Source organism: Habropoda laboriosa, unplaced genomic scaffold (genome assembly GCF_001263275.1).
Source record: "Habropoda laboriosa isolate 0110345459 unplaced genomic scaffold, ASM126327v1 scaffold207, whole genome shotgun sequence".
NCBI lineage: Eukaryota > Metazoa > Arthropoda > Insecta > Hymenoptera > Apidae > Habropoda > Habropoda laboriosa.
In genome coordinates, this window is record NW_017100397.1 from 694,530 (window position 1) to 716,207 (window position 21,678).

Below are 21,678 nucleotides of genomic sequence, written 5' to 3' on the forward strand. Positions count from 1 at the left end.
ACATCACCAACCCTCCCGCCCCTCTCCTCGCCGAGAGGGCCAACGTGTCTCAAGGCCAAACAGCCACCCAGTACACTCCCAGGTGCACTACACCGTTGATGCATAATTGTACGAAATTTTACAATGCCACATCGTTTTCTCCCTTACCTTTCTTTATCTCTCGTACAGCATATAAAGAGAGCTTTATAACCGGTACGATAAGTACTCCATTTTTTTTATCGTCATCTCACGTGTATGACGTTATTTATGTATAATAAGCAGCTTTACGTATAGCTCTGATTTTTAGTCCGATTCTAGGCCGGTTTCTTGCTCTGAGGTTAGGTCAGATGAGGATAGACAGGTGGCGTTAAATGAAAGTTTGATAGACCGTTGGTAATGGGGATACCATTTTTCCTCTGATTAAGGAAGTACACGCCCTGATGTAACGGCGAAATGTCCAACGAGAAGTGGCAATAGCAATACTGATTATACCATGATCAGCTAAATAGGGTCAATATTCAAAGTGTTCTGGCCAGGTACAAAAAACAAGAAAGCAGAGAAAATGTTAACGAGGCTAATAGTCTAATAAACCGACTTATGAATTCGAGACACGCACACCTCTGCCGGCAGTATGCCAGAGATTCGACGACCTTGCTGCGGTTTGCTGTGCTTCGCGAACCTTCCAAATTTATCAATGACAATAAGGTTATAAAATTTCACAAAACTGGACAAAAGCCTGTTTTCCTTTACTTCTTATTCCAAGTAATCTATTGTTGTTCACACTGGATGTTAATCGATTCTTTTGGAATTTCTCATCATATTAGGAGGTTAACCATCGACCAATAACTAGATCCACGTTCATCGTTGTGCTGTTGCAATGCAATGTCAGCTTTGATGGGATTGGTATGATAATGGAAGCATAGATTAACACAGGGTTAAGGTCAAACGACCCTCTCGTTCTCTAGCCTTCCGGCAGTGCACCCTCTGTGTGACGTAAGCTTAACCCTTACAGAGGTCATCGCTGCTCTGTTCCCCGTGTCTTTTTCCCTCCCTGAAAATTGCCCCGTGAAACGTGACCCTGATTGACAATTACTTGAACACGTCAGAGAGTAAGTAGAATTCAAGTTCGAATTGTTTTGTGTAGGATCTAATAAGTACTCATGACAACGCAATCCGGTCGAGTGCCGCTCTTAATGGACTCATGACACGAGCTATGTAGCTAGAACATCGGAACAGCGGAAAGATATGCGATTTTTTACACCATGGATCGGTTAGACTAATTTAGGTCATGAGGAAGATCGATTCTGAAGCTATATTAAATTGCAAGAAAATTTTTTTACATTTTCATCATTTCCTATAACCTTTTGCAGTTTCACTGGTTTTATCGTGAAATCACTATTTCATATTAGTCTCACTAATGGTTACGGAACACCCTTTACTTCTTGACTCATTTCTTTTAGAATAATACACTTTGTAACATTATTTGTAAGTATTTGTATCTATAATAAATATTTGTCATGTATTGGGCCTCAAAGAGTTAACATTACATTTCTACAACAATTTGATAAAAAATAATATATTTTCCCACTTTTACAAGTATCCACACACAGCTACGTTAGAATTAACACACAATTGTACTTTCCTTATTAGAGATTTAATTGAAAGCATAAAATTAACGTATGCGAGCATAAATTCTTCATTTCCTCTTTCCTGCCAGCGAGCAGCTTTGTATTACATGAATGAAATTCTGCATCTTTAATTTATTCCCTGGCTAATTGTATTTTACGTACATTATTACAAGCGTATGTTTCCAGTTTCTTGTCTATCGTTATACATCAGATCGTTTTCACTAAGGAATAACGAGTGCTGTATAAATTTCACCGTCGCCAATAAAATCTCTCACGTGTTAGCCTCTTAACGAGCTTCATGAATTCCGTCCAAGGCTGCCGGCCTCTTTGTTGCAACAATCTGGAAGGCCTTTCGCCTCGTTTCACGTGAAACCAGTGTGACCAATGCACAAAAACAAAGATCCTCTGCTGCATCACCGTTAAACTTTCCTATTCATCTGATCAACACCAAAAGCAATCTAGAGAAATCAGAACAACTGTAAGATAGCATCTATTTCATCGGAGTTATCACGAGCTACCCTTAAGACCCGCTCGCACGAAATATATCTATTAATAAATCACACTCTTCTAAAAATAATCCCCTTTCTTGAACGACATGGACGGAACAGCGTCGCAGAAGGAGATCTAATCATTCGAGCCTTGATAATTACGAGGTTTTGTCGCTGGACGAAAACGAAGGCTCACGAATATTGCATGCTCCCATTCACTAAACTGATCTTGCCACCCTTATGTATCTGATAGTTCGCTTTCTGGTATACGCAGGAAGGGAATACACGTTTAAAGTGGTCATTGCAACCATTGGAGTAATTATTTCAATATCGATACATCTCAGATGACAGAAAAAATTGAAATTTTATGTAATTGTACTTGGAAGAAGAATTAAATTGTATTGCATAGAAAAAATGTGAAAAAGGTGAAATTTTAGAAATGGAAAAAAGGAATGTAGGGACGAGAGTCCATTCACGGATAGTCCAACGAGTTTTCATCGTAATTTACGAGGCTGTCCCCGTAAATTACAATCTGCAGTCGAGTATGTACGTGCAAGTCAATGTTGGTTGCAAGGTCAAGGCTACGGTGCAACAATCTTCCGGCCAGAGGTATGCGATGCCGATCAAATGGTAGGCGCAACGAAAGTACGCGTGGGTGCACCCTCTGGGTTCACCATGGGTGCTACAACCCTTAACCTTTTCACGCATTTACCCGGTCGTACACCTCTTTGTTGATTCGCTCGTTCTGGTACAGCAATCCTACAATATTATGTTTCTATCTGAGACAAGAAATTTTTTTTAACATTTCTCTTGTTTTCATTTTTTTCCTTGTAGAATCATTTTATGCTCTCTGTAAGTACTTGTGTCTATTTGTGAGAGAACCTTGGAACGGATGTTGGTTTTTTAACTATGTAGATTAATCTGATCATCTTTCGAGTGACCAGAATCTATCTGCATATGCATCATCGATTACTCGTAGCCTCTAGTTCCAGCGAAAATGAAATCCAGCACTTTCTAGAACACACTATAGCCAACATCATTTTGATAACGATACCAGCTACTAGTTATCAAGCATATTGAAACGTTCAGACTTCCTTGCGTTATTACTCTCCTTCCCTTTCATCTTGCATAATTTACATTCAGAAAAATATTCCCTTGTATATATGCACGTATTTGTTCGTAAGCAAACAGCGGAACAGTTGTCGAGTTTAACACTTCCTCCTATAAATTGGAGCACTTGCTAGAAACGTAGAGGTGGAGGGTGAATATCCCCCTTGAGCATTTACCTTGATGATAAGAGAGCGGAGACCGTCGAAAGGTCGCCTCGGTGTACTTTAACTCTTAACCTTTGGCGGCGGGTCATTGACCGTGAATTATCATTCGTACCACGTGATACGTAAAGAACTCTATACTGTACCATAATTAGAAGGAAAAAATATTACCATTTCTATCCAGAAATCTTGTAGTTTTTTTCCTTTTGTATTAAATTAAAACGGGATCGCTCACCTTGAATATTTAGCAGGCAAATTTTCTATCGATTTTTAAGGTTAGGATTTTAAGAAAGGAGCAGAATATATTGTTGTAGGAAATGAGACAAGGTCATTGACCTTGAACGTTTGAAATTAATTTCTCTTTGATTTTTAGGATTTCGAATTTTGTGAAAAGAAAAGAATATATTTCTAACAATTTCTACACGCCATTCGATGCACGCGCAGCCCACGATAATTGGTCGATGATAAGGACCCGTGCACCGATAAGCTCGGGTTAATTCAACCGGGCCGATTAACACGAAAACATTTTTTTCTTCCTGCTATCTGGGATCTCACATGGCATATATACGTAGCCCTGATTTTTCACGACGATCACCACCTAATATTAGTCTTGTGCAGGTCGCGAGAAACGCTAATATAAAAATGCTTGTGGAATTACCGCCCGGATAGAACCATTCCCACTCCACCACCTCACTCGACACTCCGAAGAGTTAAGAAACAAGCATTTTGACGAAATATCGTTTCATCATATGAAATCTAGAATTCTACTCAACCATTTGCAAATCACTTAATGCATGATACATTAGACTCGAGACTTTGATAAATCGCATCAATTTATACGTACCTCAGAGAAAGGCTGTTCTTAACGTTTTTCTTTTTTAGAATTAGGCGACTACTTTTTGTTAGAGAAACGCGATTCCATCAGCTTTCAGACTCAGTTAATTATCAAGATCGGTGTTTCCTCTGAGATAAAGAATTATTACAATAGTCACGGTGCTCTGTAAAAGGAGGTTTAGTCTACCCTCTGTATCTCTTGCAACACTGAGCGACTTTTACGCAACGATGATAATCGCAGACATTTCACGCGTCGCAGAAGACGAGATTTGGAAAACCGAGTCGGAGGCATTTATGCATGCAATATGTTTAAATCGTAATTGACATATATTACAGGTAGTGCGTGACGAGTGAGCGTGCCGTGCAATGGAAGGTGTACCAACCACACAGGGTAGTTGTCCTGCGAACGTTCATGCGACAAGCGTGGCGTTGTGGCACGTGCGGGGAGGGGAGAGGTTAAAAGGCAACGAGTGCCATACCAGACGGGATGCCGCAGTGATTTACATATCGTTGATCGGGCACACGTCATGTGTGGCGAACACGGATTGGACTGTGCATACGCACCGTGGAGAAACACCGGTCGCTTCTCTCTCTCTCTCTCTCTCTCGATCGACCCTACCGAAATTCATTTGTTTCGAATCCGAAACTCATGCATATTCAACGCGACAAACCGGCGATAAATGAACCGACCGAGTCACGGATTACAATGCGAACAGGAACACGAATTCTGCGCGTTTCGTGATAACAGGGAAAGAAAAGTAGGTGACGGAGCAGCATTAGTGACCGTTTCAAAGTCGTACTTGCTTGTATTCTATCACTTTTGCAAGTTAGTCAATTGCGTCTCAATTGGAGGGGAGAAATCTAGAAAAATTCAAAGGGAAGTTGCGGTTGCGTGGAATTGTGAGTGGAAATTTGTATAATATGCAGGGCTGAGGTTATTTAATATTCTGCAGCGAGAATGATGAGCGTGCTTTGTAATATTCCTTTTTTAATTCGTTGTAACGTGCAGAACGAGAGATGTTGAATATTTTGTACTTAAAACGGTGGCTTATCTGTTAAAATAAATCCCGTTTAAAAATTGTACGTGCAGGGAACCACGAGTAACACAATTTTTATAATGTAAGAAGCTAAGAGAATTAGACTTTTTATACGCTTCATAATTCTGTTTAATCTACCATAATTTACGGAACAAAGCCCTGAGCCCTGGTACTTTCCAGTTACGTATCTTCGTCATTTCTCGTTCCAGATTTATCCACATTGCTAGGGACACGCAATTAAAAATAACCTCATACATTAAGCCTTCGTACTTCCTCATAACTGGGTCCAAGCCCAGGGGGGTGTGTTCTCCGCGGTAAAATGTAACAATTTAAAGAAATTGCCGAGCTCGAGAAGAAGTGAAACTCTCGATAGAAAGTCAGCCGCTTAGGAATCAGATCGAACGACCGCGTATAATTAGTCGATAACTCGAGCTATATCGACTACGGGATCGACGTAATGACGTCAATTAAAGTGGACTGCCTTCAGGCATGCATTCGCCCCTTTCTGAGACGAGAAACAACAAGCATTTATACAAGAAACGAAAGAAAAAAGGGACGGTTAGAGGATATCTAAGAAATTTACGAGTTCCAAGGGGTTGGTTTATCGGTGTAGATGTTTTTCGTCTACCAAGCCCTACCCCCCCCCCAACCCCCTCTTTTTCAGCAGGCGCAATTAATCTGGCGGCATGCATGCAACACGTTCGTCGGCCCAAAAAACGATAAGAACACAGTGAAATTTGGAACAGTGTGTTCGCCACTTCGAGATCACGGTTTCGATATATCGAAAGTTAGCCGGCGAAACTACTATGTCCTCGCGTGGCACGTCTTTTAAAAGCACGACAACCGCCGTCGTACATCATGCTTGGTTCTTGTAATTACGAGTTTCTCTCACTTTTTTTCTCGCCAAGATCGTTCCCCATAATTCCGTGACACATGTAGGCCAGATATGCTCGCGAGTTTTCTGTCCGTGTTGGTTCGTGACGAATCGGGGTGGTCGACACAAATTTCAGCCTGAACGACGATTATTTCTTTTCAAGAACGCTCTATCCGTCCCAGCGTTCGAATCCATCGCGGGGCATGTCGGGGTCGTGCGACCATTCCGCAAAGAGAAAGGAGGACTCGTTATCGCGGCTGGCTTTCACCGCGATATGAAAATGAAGAATGAGCGTGTAACGTGCGTGACGGATCGTCCCGCGGTCGAAATGTGCCACTGGACGATTAGAAAGAAACAATCGCAGTGATTATTCAGCCGCGTGTAAGGGACGCGGCCTGAAGGATGACGATTTATTGGTTTGGCTTTTTATTCCTTTCTTCGCGCCAGGGTCACACGAAATGAATCGCTGGTCAATCGACGACATAAAAACAGTGCGAAAGTATCACGGCAATTTTACACTTTTTTTTCATCCCTTTTGAAATTTTACTCTGTGCAATATTTATTTGTTCGTTTATTTTTCGGGAGGTAAGCGTAAAAAAGAGAATTGAGGGAGCAACACGTTGGAGACATCAACGCCAGACCTAACCTATAAACGTGTGTCACCGTGGTGCACGTTCCGATCGACACAGTCGCGCGAGCCATCGAAGGTATACATATTGTACACGCATACACCCATGCTCGGTTAAATTTGATTGAAATGTATACAACTGGCGTTACAATAACGAAAATTTCATTTTCTATAATTTTCATCCTATCTTTATGAAAATAGTACCAATGGATTGGTCAGAGTTAACCGATGAAAATGAATCCAAACATGATATGAATCGGACTAGGTTGAAAAGCACTCTTAAAAATTATGGTACATTTCATATCGCTAGACAGTATATTTAAATTGAATGCTACTAAAACCAGTTCGATTTATGCCGTGTTTGGGCTCATTTTCATCAGCAGAATCTCACCAGTTCATTAGTACCATTTCCGTAAAGATACCGCTACAATTATAAAAATTGAAGTATTTTATGTTAAATGATTTCTTGCAACATACGCGGTATCCTTTTCGTGTGCCGCATTTCCCTCACTCTAGTCACTTTCCCTGTTGAACTGTTCGAGAATGAATTTCTGGAACCAAGACGCTACTCTGCTCGGTTAAATTTGAATTCCCGGTCTCGAACTTAGTCAAATTTAACCGAGCATGGATGTATTCGATAAACGTGTCGCGCGCACGTGTGTATTACGTACGTTTGCCGGAGACCCGAGGGTCTTGCAGTAGTAATAAACTGTTACTTCCGACCGCAGTAGTAACGCCGTTGCGAGAGACGGCCAGAACATAATTGATTGTGTCAACTCACAGTCGGCTGTAATCGGCGCTATATCTTCCACCGGTTCCTCGCCGCTTCCGTTACCCCGTAACATTAATTTTTCATCGTGTTATCGGTCCCTTACGTGCGTCACTGCTTCATTACACCATCGAGTGCAACCGTAAATCGTCTAATGCGACACGTTATCTTTATCATATCGTATTACATACTGTCTAACGTTCTGACTGTATTTTTAAGAAAGAAGAGGAAGATTTGAATGTACGAATGATCCAATTGAAGTTCCAGATGGTAGAATAGTGGAAACGCGGTTTCTAAATCGTCTATATGGAGAACGTTGTGTTTATTGATCCCTTGCGGGGCTGACCAACGGTCAATGAGATACGGTCTCTCCCTTACTGGCTGCCCTACGACTTGAGAGCCCTGCATCGGTCTCCTTAACGGAAGTACGAACCAACCCTCTCACCCGTCGCTGACCCTCCGCGTTACAACGTGATTCATGCGTACTCTGAGAAGCTTCGCTACCGTTAAAAAAAAACCAGGAACATTCTAAATCTCTACGCTCTGTGTCGATCAAATTGTACAAAAATTCCACTGTGAGTGATCAAACGATTATTGAGCGAATGGAATTCTACAATTTCGAGTAAACGATTATTCAACGAAAAATACACGTAAAGGAAGCGAATTAAGCAGGCAAACGATCGAATATCCGACCCACTTCTCCGCCCAAGATCATGGGGATAAGTTTTTTAATGGCGAGGCGCCATCAAGAAATTCAGGTCATCGAGGTGAAGAAACTAGGATCCGTTTAAAAGCACAATCGTTATTATCGCGACGTGGAGAGGATGGATTAATGACTGGTATATAGAAGAGGTGGTGGTGGTAGGAAAAATATGTGAACTCCGGTGTGGAGCACAGTAATGGGGCATTATGTCGAAATAGAATGGCGAGGTACCATTTGAACGGGATCAAGAGAACGGAAGAATCGAAAACAGTGAGATGGGAAGTGTGGTGCGCAACCGCAGAGCCTAATCGGCCAGCCCTTTTCGCCCCTCGTGCCAGCCAACCCTGTGACGATACTCAGCCCCACTTCTCCACACCGTGACACGCTCCCATCCCTACCACCTAACCAAGGATTCACCTACTCGAGACGTCGATCTCCCTTGCCACGTGGCTTTGGTAAACAACGCTCGAATTATCCAAGACACGATTGAAAAGTTCCACCTTTTTCTCTCATGGAAAGAAAAAGTCTTCCTATTATAATTACAATATTTTCCTCTGATTTCAGGATGACCAGTATGAACGGTATGAATCATACAGCGGTTAATATCGATTGTACATTCCAAGGAATGGGTCAAGGTGAATCTTTAGCCAGTGTATCGCCTCGCAAGGAATATAGTATATAAATCAGGGGTGTGTGTGAACCGATTCTATAAGGCAATCGGCATGCAAGGCCCGTCAGAGTAACGATAGGATCGTGCATAAGCTTCAGCCACTTTGCCGGATTAAGGGTTGACCCGACACGAGGCTGGCGTCGATCGAAACATGCCAGGATTGTACACAAGCCAGGCAGGAAGGCAGAAACGGCGACGATACGGTATACGGCATAACGAGCCACCCGGTCACACCTTAAAACCTAGAAATCAGGTTGGGCGTGGGCCACCCTTCACATGCCATGACGCAACGAATCCAATTCTTCCTCTATCGGCGGCTTCATCAAAATAATGAACACCCACGGTGGCCTTCCAGGCGAAATCTGCTGAAAGGTTTCGTCGTTTAATTCGCTACCAATCCCTTCGACCAGCAGGATCATTCTCGATTGACTTTACGATATGCTTGAGAACCGATAAGGATCAACATGAGAATTTGACCTAGTAATCATCGTATAACAGGTGAAAAGAGTAAAGTTGACGTTTGGAAAATGTAGTAGTCAGTTTAATCAGTAGTTAGTAGATGTTGCAATAAAGTTTTAGAGTGAAACTGGTCGTTAAGAGTTTTCATGCATAAAAAAAAAAACACTCTAATTAATGTAACAGCTTAGCTTCACAATGATTGTATTAGATACAAGAGTGAAATTAGTCTTCAAGTGTTCCAGTGTTCAAAAAGTCACAGCAAATATCGTGAGAATTCACTCTTCTAGTTATCGTAACACCTCTAAAAGTCAAATCAATCATCATAAGTTTCCTGTATCCCAGCAGAAACTGTTACAGAGCAATAATCTCCGCGACGGTCGTTCTTTTTAGGTAACTAGGCAGATTGGCGTTGCGTGCGGCCTGCTTAAAGGCTGATCTGGGCCAGATACACAGAGATTGTCGACGTTGGTATACGCAGCTTTCTTATAAATCGTCGTATCGCGGCCTCTTAAATGCTCCATCGATACGTGCATATGCACCGTGTAAGTGCGGCTGTGTTCATTGTACACGCGTGTCCTGTTCCACGCATTCGTGGAAGTCACCGTCCACCTTCTCGAAGCGGAAGGCTCATGAATATTAAGCATGTGTGCACAGGCAGAACCCCCTAGTTCGCTTTAATTATACGAAACGATACACACTGCTACTCTAGCAGAGAGAAAGAAAAAGAGAGAAAGAGGATATTTACTTTTCGTCGTGCGCAAGTCCTTGCACGTGCTGAATTATCGCTGTCGTAATGAGATCGGTTCTGAGCCGGCGGGGGCTGTTTCACCTGAACAGAGATTTGATCTACACATACACGCGATCCTGTGTCTTAAGGACCTTATTTCTTCTTCGTGCAGAATGTATCAGATCGAATGACCCACTTTACCGCGTCAGTGCTACGATTAAGACGCTTTTTTTCACCCTCTTTCAAAACATCTTAAAAACGTCTCGCGGTACGACACTCTGATCGGAAAGCAATATTTTTCACCAACGACTTCTCTTTCAAGCACTCCTAATTGCAGTACTAACGATTCGTGCTTTCCAAGATTTCTATCTGGGCGATATTATACGAAGAAGGGATTATAAATAGAGCTAGTTTTTTTTTTTAAACTCACCTTGAACGTTTTGTAGCTCGATACCACGTACGACGCGCCGTCCTCCAGCTCGTCCAGAGTAAGCTTCCGGTCCCCATCCATGGAGAAGATGTGTCTCGCACCTCTGGGCAAGTCCATTCGCAGTGATAGTCTGTCCAGGAGGGCCTCCAGGGAACCGATGTCCCTTCCTGGCTTGAACCTGTAAATCATCAATCAAATTTGAACAACTAAATCTTGCATCGACGTCCATTCATCAGAAACCTCTTAACAAACAAGTACAGCATTATATCTCATATTACTTAACATTAAGAAACATCGTAAGGCGAGTGAATCATTCGAGTAACAGCTATCTTTTGTGTGTCACAGGGGGAATCTCATTCATGGGCCAAAATCAAGGCCACTAAGCTGGTGGACACGCCACCTGCACCCGTTGAGGGTACTAGAGTTAGCACACGACGAGGAAGAGAATCTACTAGATTAATGGACTAGATTTTCGCTTACCTGAACTCGATACCAGGAAAATACGGGTCGCCATTTTTGTAAAATGTCACTCGTCTCGCCCTCCAATAGCCGAGGTTGTTGTATCTCGCGGGCGCCGGCTCGTGTCGGCTCTTAGGCCTGTGCTCCAGCTGCTCCGGAGGCGGCATGCGGGGACTGGAGGGTCTACTCTGCCTCCAGAAGCCGGCCATGCCGCCTCCACCCCCACCCTCACTCGCCAGCAGACCGCCACCGACCGCCTCCTGCGCCGCTCCACCCTCCACTTCCACGTCCTCCTCTTCCTCCACATCTTCCTCCTCTTCCTCCTCAGCCTCCTCCTCCTCATCGTCCTCCTCCTCGTCGCTGCGAGCGCCTCCACCTGGCATCGTCGCTGTCGTCGCTGTACCGTTCGCAATGGACGCCGTCGTCGTCGCGACGCCGCTAGGTGTAGTTACTGTGACCGTTGAATTGTTCACCTCTTTAGGGGAGCTATCGTTCTTCGTCGCCTCCTGCTCCTCCTTCTTCATTACACCTTTTCAAACAGGAAGAATTAGTGTGAAGGATGAGATTTTTTTTTTTTATCTAAGCAAATTTTAGGTACATGTTCAAGAATGTTTGAGGTTCAAAAAATTGAGGAATATAAATGGAGAAGATAATTATAAGGAACAGTGGAATGCTTAAGAATCAAAGTGGAGTCTCCCCTATAGATATCAAGGGAACATTTGGAAGGTTGGCGCCGCACGAGTTATAGCATGAACGCTTAGGGTGCTAACCAGTCTCACCTACATAGAGACCATTCGACGACCCCAGTCGAACTTGTACTTCAACCTTTGCTTCTTAAATCCTACTTGTTATGCCATCTGATATAAAAAGTTAGACTTCTGAGAAACTATAGGTGCCTCGTTAACGATAAAGTTAAGCTGTGAAAATTATGAAATAAGGGTGAAATATTATTCTTTATGGGATCTAATAAAAATGTATACATATGTAGATATTATAAAACAGACGTGAAACATTTCTCTCAATCTACCTACAATCTGTCGTTAGTATTATAACTACTTTTTATGCCATCTGACAAAAACTTAAAGCTTCGTTAACTGCAACATTTATTTATTTACGAGTATAAACCCATTGTGAAGAGAAATAAAAGGTTGAAAAAGGAACCAATGAATTGAAAAAAAAATTCAAATAAGGAGAACAGCAGTAATGTAATATAAATTCAAAAAGCAATAACGATAATGTCAAGAAAGAAAAGAAAAAATAATACTAATAATACAATAAAGGAAAGAAAATATATAAAATAAAACATCAATCGTATTTGTATGCTGAGGATTTTTAAAGAAGCAATTTAACTAACAAACCAATGAAATGAAACATAGAATTTTAATTAAGCTACAAAAATAACAGTATAGAAGTGAAATTATAATTATTTTTTATTATCAAGCCATAATTTATGAGAATGAAAGAGTTAAAGCTTTATGCCTTTTAAATTTTACCAGGCCAAATAAAATATCTTCGAGATATCGGTTAATAGCTGAAATCAGGGACACGGACGATGGATTATTACGTAGCACAGGAACACTGCCTTTTACCGCTAATATATCTCATGGAAGATCTAAGCCGGTTCGTTCCCGGAACACATATGCTCGAATGATCAGAATCTGTTTGGATAATTAACTCTCTCACCTAGCTCCGAGGTAGTGGTTGCACCGGCTCCACCAGCCTCGTTGCCGCCACCCACACTTCCGTCGTCCGCTTGCTCCACGAACTGCCCCAGCCTGGAGCCGGCACGCAAACTCGACTGATTTTCAGCGGCGATCATCGGCACAAGGCCGCCGCCGTTCGCCTACTCTAGCTTTCTCTTCCCTGGCTTCCGGCGGACCTCGCCGTGCCGGAATCAACTGAGTCCTGTGAAAAGGAATGGAAAAAATTAATAAGGGTTCTCTGTTTTCTCTGTTTTCATTAATGGGAAATTGAACTTTGGGGAGCACTGAAATTGAGATCCCAGAGGAGAATAGAAACTTCTTAGACATGTCCTGTCTTCTGTAGGAAAGAAGGTTTTAGGAACCCCCCCAGAAAAAGGTTGTTTTTAATATTATTGAAACATTTTTTATGGGAAATTGAATTTTAACGATTCAGAGAAATAGAACCTTCTTTCTCGATATTACTAAAAATTAGACACAGATTTTTAAAAACGCTAATACATGAATGTTCCAAGTTAACTATTTATATATCTCACTAACATCATCACAAGTTTTACAAACTGAAACTTTCTGGAAGTATATACATTAAGTTTTCCGAACAAACAAGAACTAAATGAAGAGAGTTGTTACTGCTGCGTACCTCGGCGAGCGACTGATTCCAGCTGGCGTCCTCCTCCGCAGAATTCGTGTTCCTTTCCGTGAAATTGCCTGTCAAAATTGATGGATCGTCGGATTTTTTTTTCACTCCTTCGCGAGGATTCAAGGCTCTGTTTTTTCACATGTACCTTCGTGGAGAAGCGACGATAAGAAAAAAGGGAAAAAAATTCTCTATACACCAGCGGAACGTCCACGTGTCGCGTGATTTGCCGGGGATTCCCGATCGATCTCTCCTCGCCTTACGATGCACTTTTATTTTATAGCTGCAGTTCACTGCAGATCAATCGATCGTCCACCTTCATCTTGCTCAATTGTACGAATCCAAAAGAAATCTCTGTTTCTGAGGAATCTTCAAGAAGACTCGAATGGTTTCTTGCCACAAGGTTTAAGATTAATGTTGTGCAATTACGTTGCGTTAACCTAGGATACTCCTGGACGAGTTAAGGTCACGAACTTTGCACGATGACTGTGTGTTAGGTACAATTTTACTCCTCACACTTGAAGCTTTCTTTTGCTACAAATAGAATTAACTAAAAAAAATTTAATTTAATACGAAAGGTTAGAAAATTGCAAGAGTTCCTCTCACACAGAATCAATATTAAAATTCCAAATATTACAACGCACAGTGTTCGCGAAAATTAGCATAAATCGATTTATTTATGCCGGTAGATGCACCGTCGGAGTCCACCGTGGCCCAGCGGGGGGTGCGGCTATTCCTACGCCCGTCCATTCATTCCTACGCACACCGGAAGTTCACCAACATCGATTTCTTTCACTTCATCCCTCAAGTACAGTGTAATCACCACCCGTCACAATTTTTGCAAATTAACTAAAAAATTTCACACTGTAATTTTCAGAATTATAATCACCGAATTTTTACATGAGATAATAAAATGACAAATACGGAACATAGGCGAAGAAGCAGAGTAACACCGTTGTTAAGTATATGACAGTACATCAACACCAGGAATCATTTGGACGCGAGATAACACCGTGTAGCCGCGATGGTATACATATTCATGCGTCCTTCGACGATGGCGTCCCGACGTCGAGTGTGTCGCTCCGAGGGACAGCCACGAACCACGCTACCTCGGCGCCGCCGTCGTCGTCCACGTCGCCGTTCTCCTCCAGCATCGACGCCCAGTGTCAGTGAACCGACGCTGACGAAACGAGCACCGAACTTGTTGCACCGCGGCCAGGAAGCTCTTCCGTTTTGATCGTACGCTGCCTCCTTGTAATCGATGGGGACATTGTAAATGAAAATTCACCGACGATTCATGGAAATTTAAGGGCTGTTAAATGATACCAAGTGTTATCATCAAGTCTTATATATGGGCTGAAATATTTAAGCAGTTGATAGACGTAAAAGGGACAAAAGAGTTTTGATAAGAATATTTATTTTGAGATAGTCAACTTTTTAGTTTGGAAAATTGATAATTCTAAATGAATTTCTTTATTGATTCATTTTGATGCATATTGAAATATCAAAATGATTTAAAATAAATCCATTGTTAAATCATTTTTTAGAGAGAATAAAGGAGGCTTAAAACAAGGATATTTATATTAATATTTGTATTAATTGAACAAGTTTCTATTTATCATTACCGCAAGATTTTTATAGATATTGTAGACACACCCTCATAACGACAGGCCGTAGAATTGAACTTGAAGGCGTTTCGTGCAACATGGCGACCAAGCAGACCGCTCAAAGGGTGAATTTATAATCAGCTCGATTGAAAAGATTCGTGACATTTCGCAACACGTCGCTAAACAGAAAGCATTGCGTTAAAAAGGGGCAATCTACATCCACCATGATCTTTTTGCGTACAGAAGATTACGATATCTGAGAATGAATCCAGTTGCTTCGCATTTCAGGATTTCGCGTTTCCATACACGATGTCCAGCGTCTCGCGATAATTATAACCTCACAAAACAGAAAGCATTGCGTTAAAAAGGGACAATCTACATCCACCATGATCTTTTTGCGTACAGAAGATTACGATATCTGAGAATGAATCCAGTTGCCTCGCATTTCAGGATTTCGCGTTTCCATACACGATGTCCAGCGTCTCGCGATAATTATAACCTCATCGAGAAACGTTTCAGTCATGTAACGCCAGACGAATTGACTTTTCTGTAATAACGGTGTTGAACGTTCTGTCAAGTGGAAGCTCGATAATTAGCCGCGCGAAATAAAACGTCAGATGTGGAATAATTAAACCTATTCGAGGCGTAAAAGTGATAGGGGAGAAAATGTCCATAGTAATAGGATCAAGTAGAATCGTTTTATGGTTAGGATAGATCAGCAGATAGCCGGATAATTGAAGTCCTGAGAAGCTCTGGCAGAAATTAGCTACAGAACTGTTCAACATACTCCACTTTTACCTCCGTGCTCAATATCTTTTTTTAACAATCCTCACAACAACGGTTTGCATTTCTTCGAACTGGAAACACCGCGCCGGCCTTATCGGCTAGCGACTAGGATGATTAGCCGCATGAAGCTTAAGAATTGCAGAATGCACGATATGAGTAGTAGATACAGGCGGCGGCCGTCGCGAAGGTCGAGCGGAACGGGGCGATAATATGGACGTCGCACACTTTGCATAAAAATTTGCAATTGCGATATTTCACGTATTCTTTAGGCTCCGGAAAGTCCTAAGTATTAATCAGGGGGATTCTGTGATATTTGGCTGATTGTAGACTGACGGAATTACACTTGACTAGGTGTGCAACATTTTTAGAAAAATCAGTTAAATACTTTAGATTAGGAAATATTAATACCGTGGTATACTTTTTGAGATACGATTCTTTATTAGTTCTCGTAGATAGTATTGAATTACAAAGATTTGTTATATTCCAGTGGTCATCTTTATAATATTCCCTCTTTGTTGTGGCGAATAGTCGATACTTTGGTGGGGTTTGCGTGTTTGCCGCGGAAGGCGGCTGACCAGATTCGTTCCTCGACCACTTAAGTAATCGAGCGGCCGAGCGGCTCATATATCACGGTAAGCGTGAATCAGCAAGATTCGGCGAATACCGAATCCCAGCTCTCGCAACTGCCATTTGAACTTCGTTAAACGCTTGTTTCGATCCACTAATTTATTTTGTAATCAGAAAATAGAGCGAAAAAACACGTAACCAACATGAAATTCAAAGTGCCCTATGTTGCCAATATTCCGTACTGTATAACATGACTTTCTTTAATTTCATCGTTTGTTATTTTTCACATTTATTGACATTTCCGAATTGAGCACGATCCTCCTTTGCTATCATGCTTGAAATTTAACAAAAGTCCACTCGATTCTAAACGGGTCAGCGTGTTTCACGTTACGGAAGTACCGATTCCCGAGTTAAGGGGCGCGAACCGTCAGAAAAAGTAGCAAAGTTTTTATAGATCGTAGGGATACAGAAACGCGTTCCGTTGATTTCACGCGATATCAAGAGAAACTTTTCCGGAAGCAGGTGGAAACCGTGCCTCCACAATACAGTATCGACTTTACAATAAAACTAGAAGGGCCATTGGCCGAAAGCTAGTTCCTAATCACCACCTTCTTTTTCTCTCCTTTACAGTTTCAGAAACCGTGGTAAAGAAAAGCGTGCTCTAGATCGAGATAAAAAAGCTTCGAACGATATCCGACGTTTCCCCATAAATGTCACGAAAGTGCGTGTCTCAGAAGTTGAATTTACTCGGTGCTCTTTATTAGACAAACGTAAAGGAAAATAAAGGACGTTTTTTTTTCGAATTCTTTTAGTATTTTTCTAAGTTAGTTTCCATTTTTTTCTTTTTTACAAATATCTTTCTCTAAAGAATTTTATTTACTAACCGAAATTTTTTTACAAATCTTTTACACTTTTAGGTTAAGTAGAAGAAAATACTAAGTTTTCTTATTAATGGATTTTGCTTTGTTATTAATGATTGTACCAGAAAGCTGAGTAGTTAACTTCACAAAGGGTACAAGTAATAAGTGTACACATTTATAAGCACGACTCGAGACTTGGAGTGAAGCAATCATTAAAGTGATATCGTCTTTGCACTGTGCCACCACCGTGCTGCACGCGTTTACCCCACGGTTGAGTGGCCTCCACTTATCCTGCTACCATCGCTGTCTTCCTTGCTTTCACGATATACGTCTGTTGTGGTACATTAACCAGAGTTGCTCATGTTCCTTCGTGCCTTGCAACAATCCATAGATTACCAGCTCCAATAAACAATACCGAACCGCTGTGATCAAAAAACCTCGATCTAAGTTTAAGCGTATTTATCGCTGTAGTATTTTACGCTCATTGAAGAAAATGTCACAGAATGATATTTCTATTTCAAGGACAATTGAAGGTACGTAGATTAAGCTGCTATCATACAGAGGATTAATGATGCATCTGTATGGTTCTGTTGTACATACGTAATTACCATTATCGCGTTATCACTGAATATTACCGCGATTCATAAGGAGGTTATATGAGAGATCCTTATCGAATGATATCCAGAGACCTTGTAGGTGAACGCGACAGGACGTAAAAGCGTTCATATGGAATGCATTTCGTTCCAAGAAACGGCAAGATAAGGGGTGGTACGTGGCAAAAGGGTATTTTTCATCGTTCATCGAGGAAACATCATGTACATCATAAGGATTATCAGGGAGCGTTTTAACGGTATCCTCGAGGCTAAGATTTGCAATACTATTTCAGCGAGTTTCTTATTTAGAACTGGACTATTCTCGTGTATTTGGGCCATGTAGAAAATAATGATATTAAATTAAGCGTGAGCACGAATACATCGTAATCGCTGTTGCTAATTTATTAAGTAATTACTTAGGTTATTGTGCTTCTTCGTAAAACATCCTAATCTATCTACAAAAAAAAGAATAAAAAATTGAAAAAGGAAATTAATTATAAAGCTTGACATTTAACGAAATATAATTTCATGGTTACATTTATGTTAATTACTTTATTTTTTTTTTTTTTTTTTTTCGGACAGTACGTGAAATAATATTCGACTCGAAGGACACAACTCTGTTGAGTCTTAGTGCGTGTCAGGGAATTTCGTGTCGTGATCAGAAGTTGCATGACACCAGCACCGGTAAAAAGGCGTCGATCTTATCGAAAATGACGGTAAAAATAACTGAGAAAGTATCGCATGGACAAATAATGAAATAAGGGAAAAGAAAGGAACATCGTATATCAATTGGCTTTCTTTTTTAATTAGTCGTTATACATATATTTATTTTTCCTTTTCTTTTTCCGTTTACATCTTTTTCCTTTTTAATGCAGGCTTACCGTTATTTTTTTGAACAGCCTTATTGTTGCCCTTACTTTTGGAAGAAACTTTTCCATTTTTAATTGCTTGCTTACCATTGCCGCATTTCTTCCGTTTACGTGTAATATTCATCTTCCCATTGGATTTTTCATTTTTCTTCGTTTCTTCTTCTTTCTGTTCCTTTTTTACCGTGGCACTTCCGATTTTGTTGAACTTAGGCAAGCTTACGTCGAAGTTTCGTTCAAACACCGCGACGAAAAAACCATTGCACAAATCCACATCGGAAATTGCATACAGGCACTTATCTGAACAGTTGTACGTCTTTGAACTGAAGTTCAGCCACTCTTCTTTCAATAATTCCCTGACGGGTACGAGTTTGTACGCGTTCTGTACGTTCTCAAGAACTTCATCCACTACTTGTTCGTTTTCCTCAGGATAGATAGAGCAAGTGCTGTAGACAACCTTCTTTACCTTTGGGAAATTTAACAGCGCGTGTCGGAGAAGGAAAACTTGGAAGGATTGTAGTTGTTTGAGACGATTTGGAGCACATTTTTGCTCGTTAGGTACTAGTTTTCTGTCCAGCATGCCTGTGACAACAAATTTGCTGAAGATTTTGAGATTTAATTAATTTTATACAACTGTAAATTACTATACCTGAACCAGAGCATGATGGATCGACTAAGATGTATTCTATATCAGGAAACTCGTTTGCCCTGAGAGTCAACGCGTCCTTATTAATGGTCTCAACGCACGTGGCGCCTATTACTTCGACATGTTTGCATAAAGTCGAGAACCTCTGTTGGTCAATCTCTGCAGCGTACACTTTTCTACAAATATTGAATTAATTGAGGTTAAATTAGTTTTATTTGAAAATAAGACATAGAGATCAGTCTATAAAGTACCCTGAGTTTTTCATTATTGCAGCTAAATGGCTTAACTTCATTCCTGGAGCTGCACACATATCAAGTACCACAGATCCAGGTTTTGGATTTAATAAAAATGAAGGAAGACAGCTAGCCTGAAATAATAATAAGATAGAACTAAATAAATAGTTAAAACATTGGTGGTTTTTTTTTTGGTCAAATAAACAATTACCTTGTCTTGTAAAATGATTTCCCCATTTTGATACCCAGAATAGTCATAGAAACTTGTGTCAGCTGGGAAAACGAATAGTTCTGGAATATGGAAATCCTGGATATAATTTGGTTTTTTTAAACTTTTTACAACACTTAAATGCCTCTCGTAACTCGAGCATCTTGGCAAAAGAATCCATCCTTCTTCTTGGAAATAAGATATTCCGTCTTTTAATTGCAACAACAGAGTGTTGATGCGAGTATATCGTGCTTTTTTTACTGAAAAAATTAGATTGTGCTTTAGCAAGCATGTAAAGGTACTCGATTTTATATTGGATATAAAGTAAAACTCGTGCTTTTTGACTGAACTATTTATTCTTAATTACATATTGAATCATTATATTTAATACTGGTATTATCATGATAGTAATGATAATAATAAAAAAATATAGAAATATATAAATTACATTTACTATATGTATACTTAATACAAATGTCAATATGTTATTAACATTTTCAATACATATATATATATATGTGTGTGTGTGTGTGTGTGTGTGTGTGTGTGTGTGTGTGTGTGTGTGTATGTACATATTGAAAAAAAAAATGTATATATGCAGTATAAATACAATTTCTTTGTCACATTAAAAAATTATATTTAATCAATTTTTTCATTAAGACTATCTTTAGAAGGCTGATCTGCAATTGCTTTAATCTCAGCAACATTATCAGGCTCATGGAGTGCCTGATAAACATAACAAGCTATTATTACATTTACTGTAATCACAGCAGCAAATACAGAAACACAATTTATTACAAATCTATCTACATGAAATTCAGCCTTCATAATGTGCTGTACCCCATAAAATACACCAAATGGTAATGTAAACATAGCAATGCTATATATGAACAATTTCCCCAATACTGCTACAAAACTCATATCTAATGTTTCTTTATTCTGATCACTGGAAATCTCTTTGTGATTCAATTTTTGTTGATTTTTATTCATATAAGATAGAAACTTTTTAACTCTAGGATGCCGGCTAGTAAGTATTCGGTTGTTGCGGATGATTAAAACCATCAATCCAGATGCACGATTCCTTTATAATGAAACTGACTTAATATATCTCGAAATTGAGGTTGGATGTGGCTATTAATTTTCCTGTACATGAATGGTTCATTTCTGTAAAAATAATACGAATTTATTGATAAGTAAATTCTATATTTTTTACCTGTTTTATTGAATGTCTGAAGTGTTTCTTTATCAATATTGTTCAATTCCTTCCTCAAACATTTTTCATATGAAAGTATAGTCTTAATAGGTTTACAATAACTTTCCAGAGCTTTTTTACCCCACAGTAATTCCGTTATGAGAACTTTCGCTAACCATACGTCCAAACGAGGCTCATTCTTCAATAGATTAGTTTTATCTATAAGATGATCCAATTGCACTTCTTTTTGTAATGTATTGAAGCACAAAGCGAATATCGCGGACACATTCTGTATCATTTAATAAAAAAACGAAAGGAATGCAATGATTATAACCAATTTCAAAAACCATGTGATTATTATATGCCGAATTCGTTATACAAAATGATAAGACTATACAAAACACTGGATTTATTGCATTGTTTAAACATTTGCTGTGTTTTTTTAGATTATAAATATCAACTTACAGGATGTTTTTGTTTGTAAAGCAACGATTTCAGACTGCCACCATTCTCACGAACTTCTCGAACGATTTTGGCAGCAGTTTTGTAAAGTCTTGGAACTTTAATGGAATGTACGAATACGCTAGACATGTTATCACATCAGAAGTGAAAACTGAATAATACCAGACTTAATTTCAAGCATTTACTACTTAATAAAGTATTGACTTCTATATATGTAGAAATATGCCTTGCACATGTATGACAAAATAAAGTTATTTGTCCGCCATACTGTTAGCATATGAGCATAAATGTTTAAATATATTTTATATTAACGAAAATTTTGTTTTTCTTAAACATACAGTGTTCAGGAATGAAAACGTAAATCT

General features: G+C 40.0%; 2 protein-coding genes across 2 annotated transcripts in view; both read right to left on the reverse strand.

Annotated features, from left to right (window-relative positions):
- Window positions 1-12,775, reverse strand: part of LOC108575114 (echinoderm microtubule-associated protein-like CG42247) — a 19,219-nt gene extending 6,444 nt beyond the window's left edge. The window contains exons 1-4 of the mRNA XM_017937831.1: window positions 12,640-12,775; window positions 11,360-11,485; window positions 10,978-11,251; window positions 10,498-10,675 (exon numbers count right to left, since the gene is read on the reverse strand). Coding sequence (XP_017793320.1) covers window positions 10,498-10,675; window positions 10,978-11,251; window positions 11,360-11,485; window positions 12,640-12,775 — 714 coding nt within the window. The remainder of the gene's footprint in view (window positions 1-10,497; window positions 10,676-10,977; window positions 11,252-11,359; window positions 11,486-12,639) is intronic.
- Window positions 12,776-18,555: 5,780 nt separating this feature from the next.
- Window positions 18,556-21,485, reverse strand: LOC108575115. The gene is made up of 7 exons (XM_017937832.1): window positions 21,317-21,485; window positions 20,809-21,140; window positions 20,322-20,740; window positions 19,663-19,919; window positions 19,470-19,585; window positions 19,222-19,394; window positions 18,556-19,154 (listed from the first exon to the last, which is right to left on the reverse strand). The coding sequence occupies exons 1-7, from the start codon at window positions 21,440-21,442 to the stop codon at window positions 18,556-18,558; spliced, it is 2,022 nt and encodes a 673-aa protein (XP_017793321.1). The 5' UTR covers window positions 21,443-21,485.
- Between the last annotated feature and the right edge of the window lie 193 nt (window positions 21,486-21,678).

Coding starts and splice junctions, on each gene's coding strand:
- LOC108575115 (XM_017937832.1), bottom strand. CDS start 21,442: ATGTCTAGCGTATTCGTACATTCCATTAAAGTTCCAAGACTTTACAAA. Junction 19,920..20,321: donor AGATCAGCCTTCTAAAGATA/GTCTTAATGAAA, acceptor TAATTTTTTCAG/TAAAAAAAGCACGATATACT. Junction 19,155..19,221: donor TCCATCATGCTCTGGTTCAG/GTATAGTAATTT, acceptor TTGTTGTCACAG/GCATGCTGGACAGAAAACTA.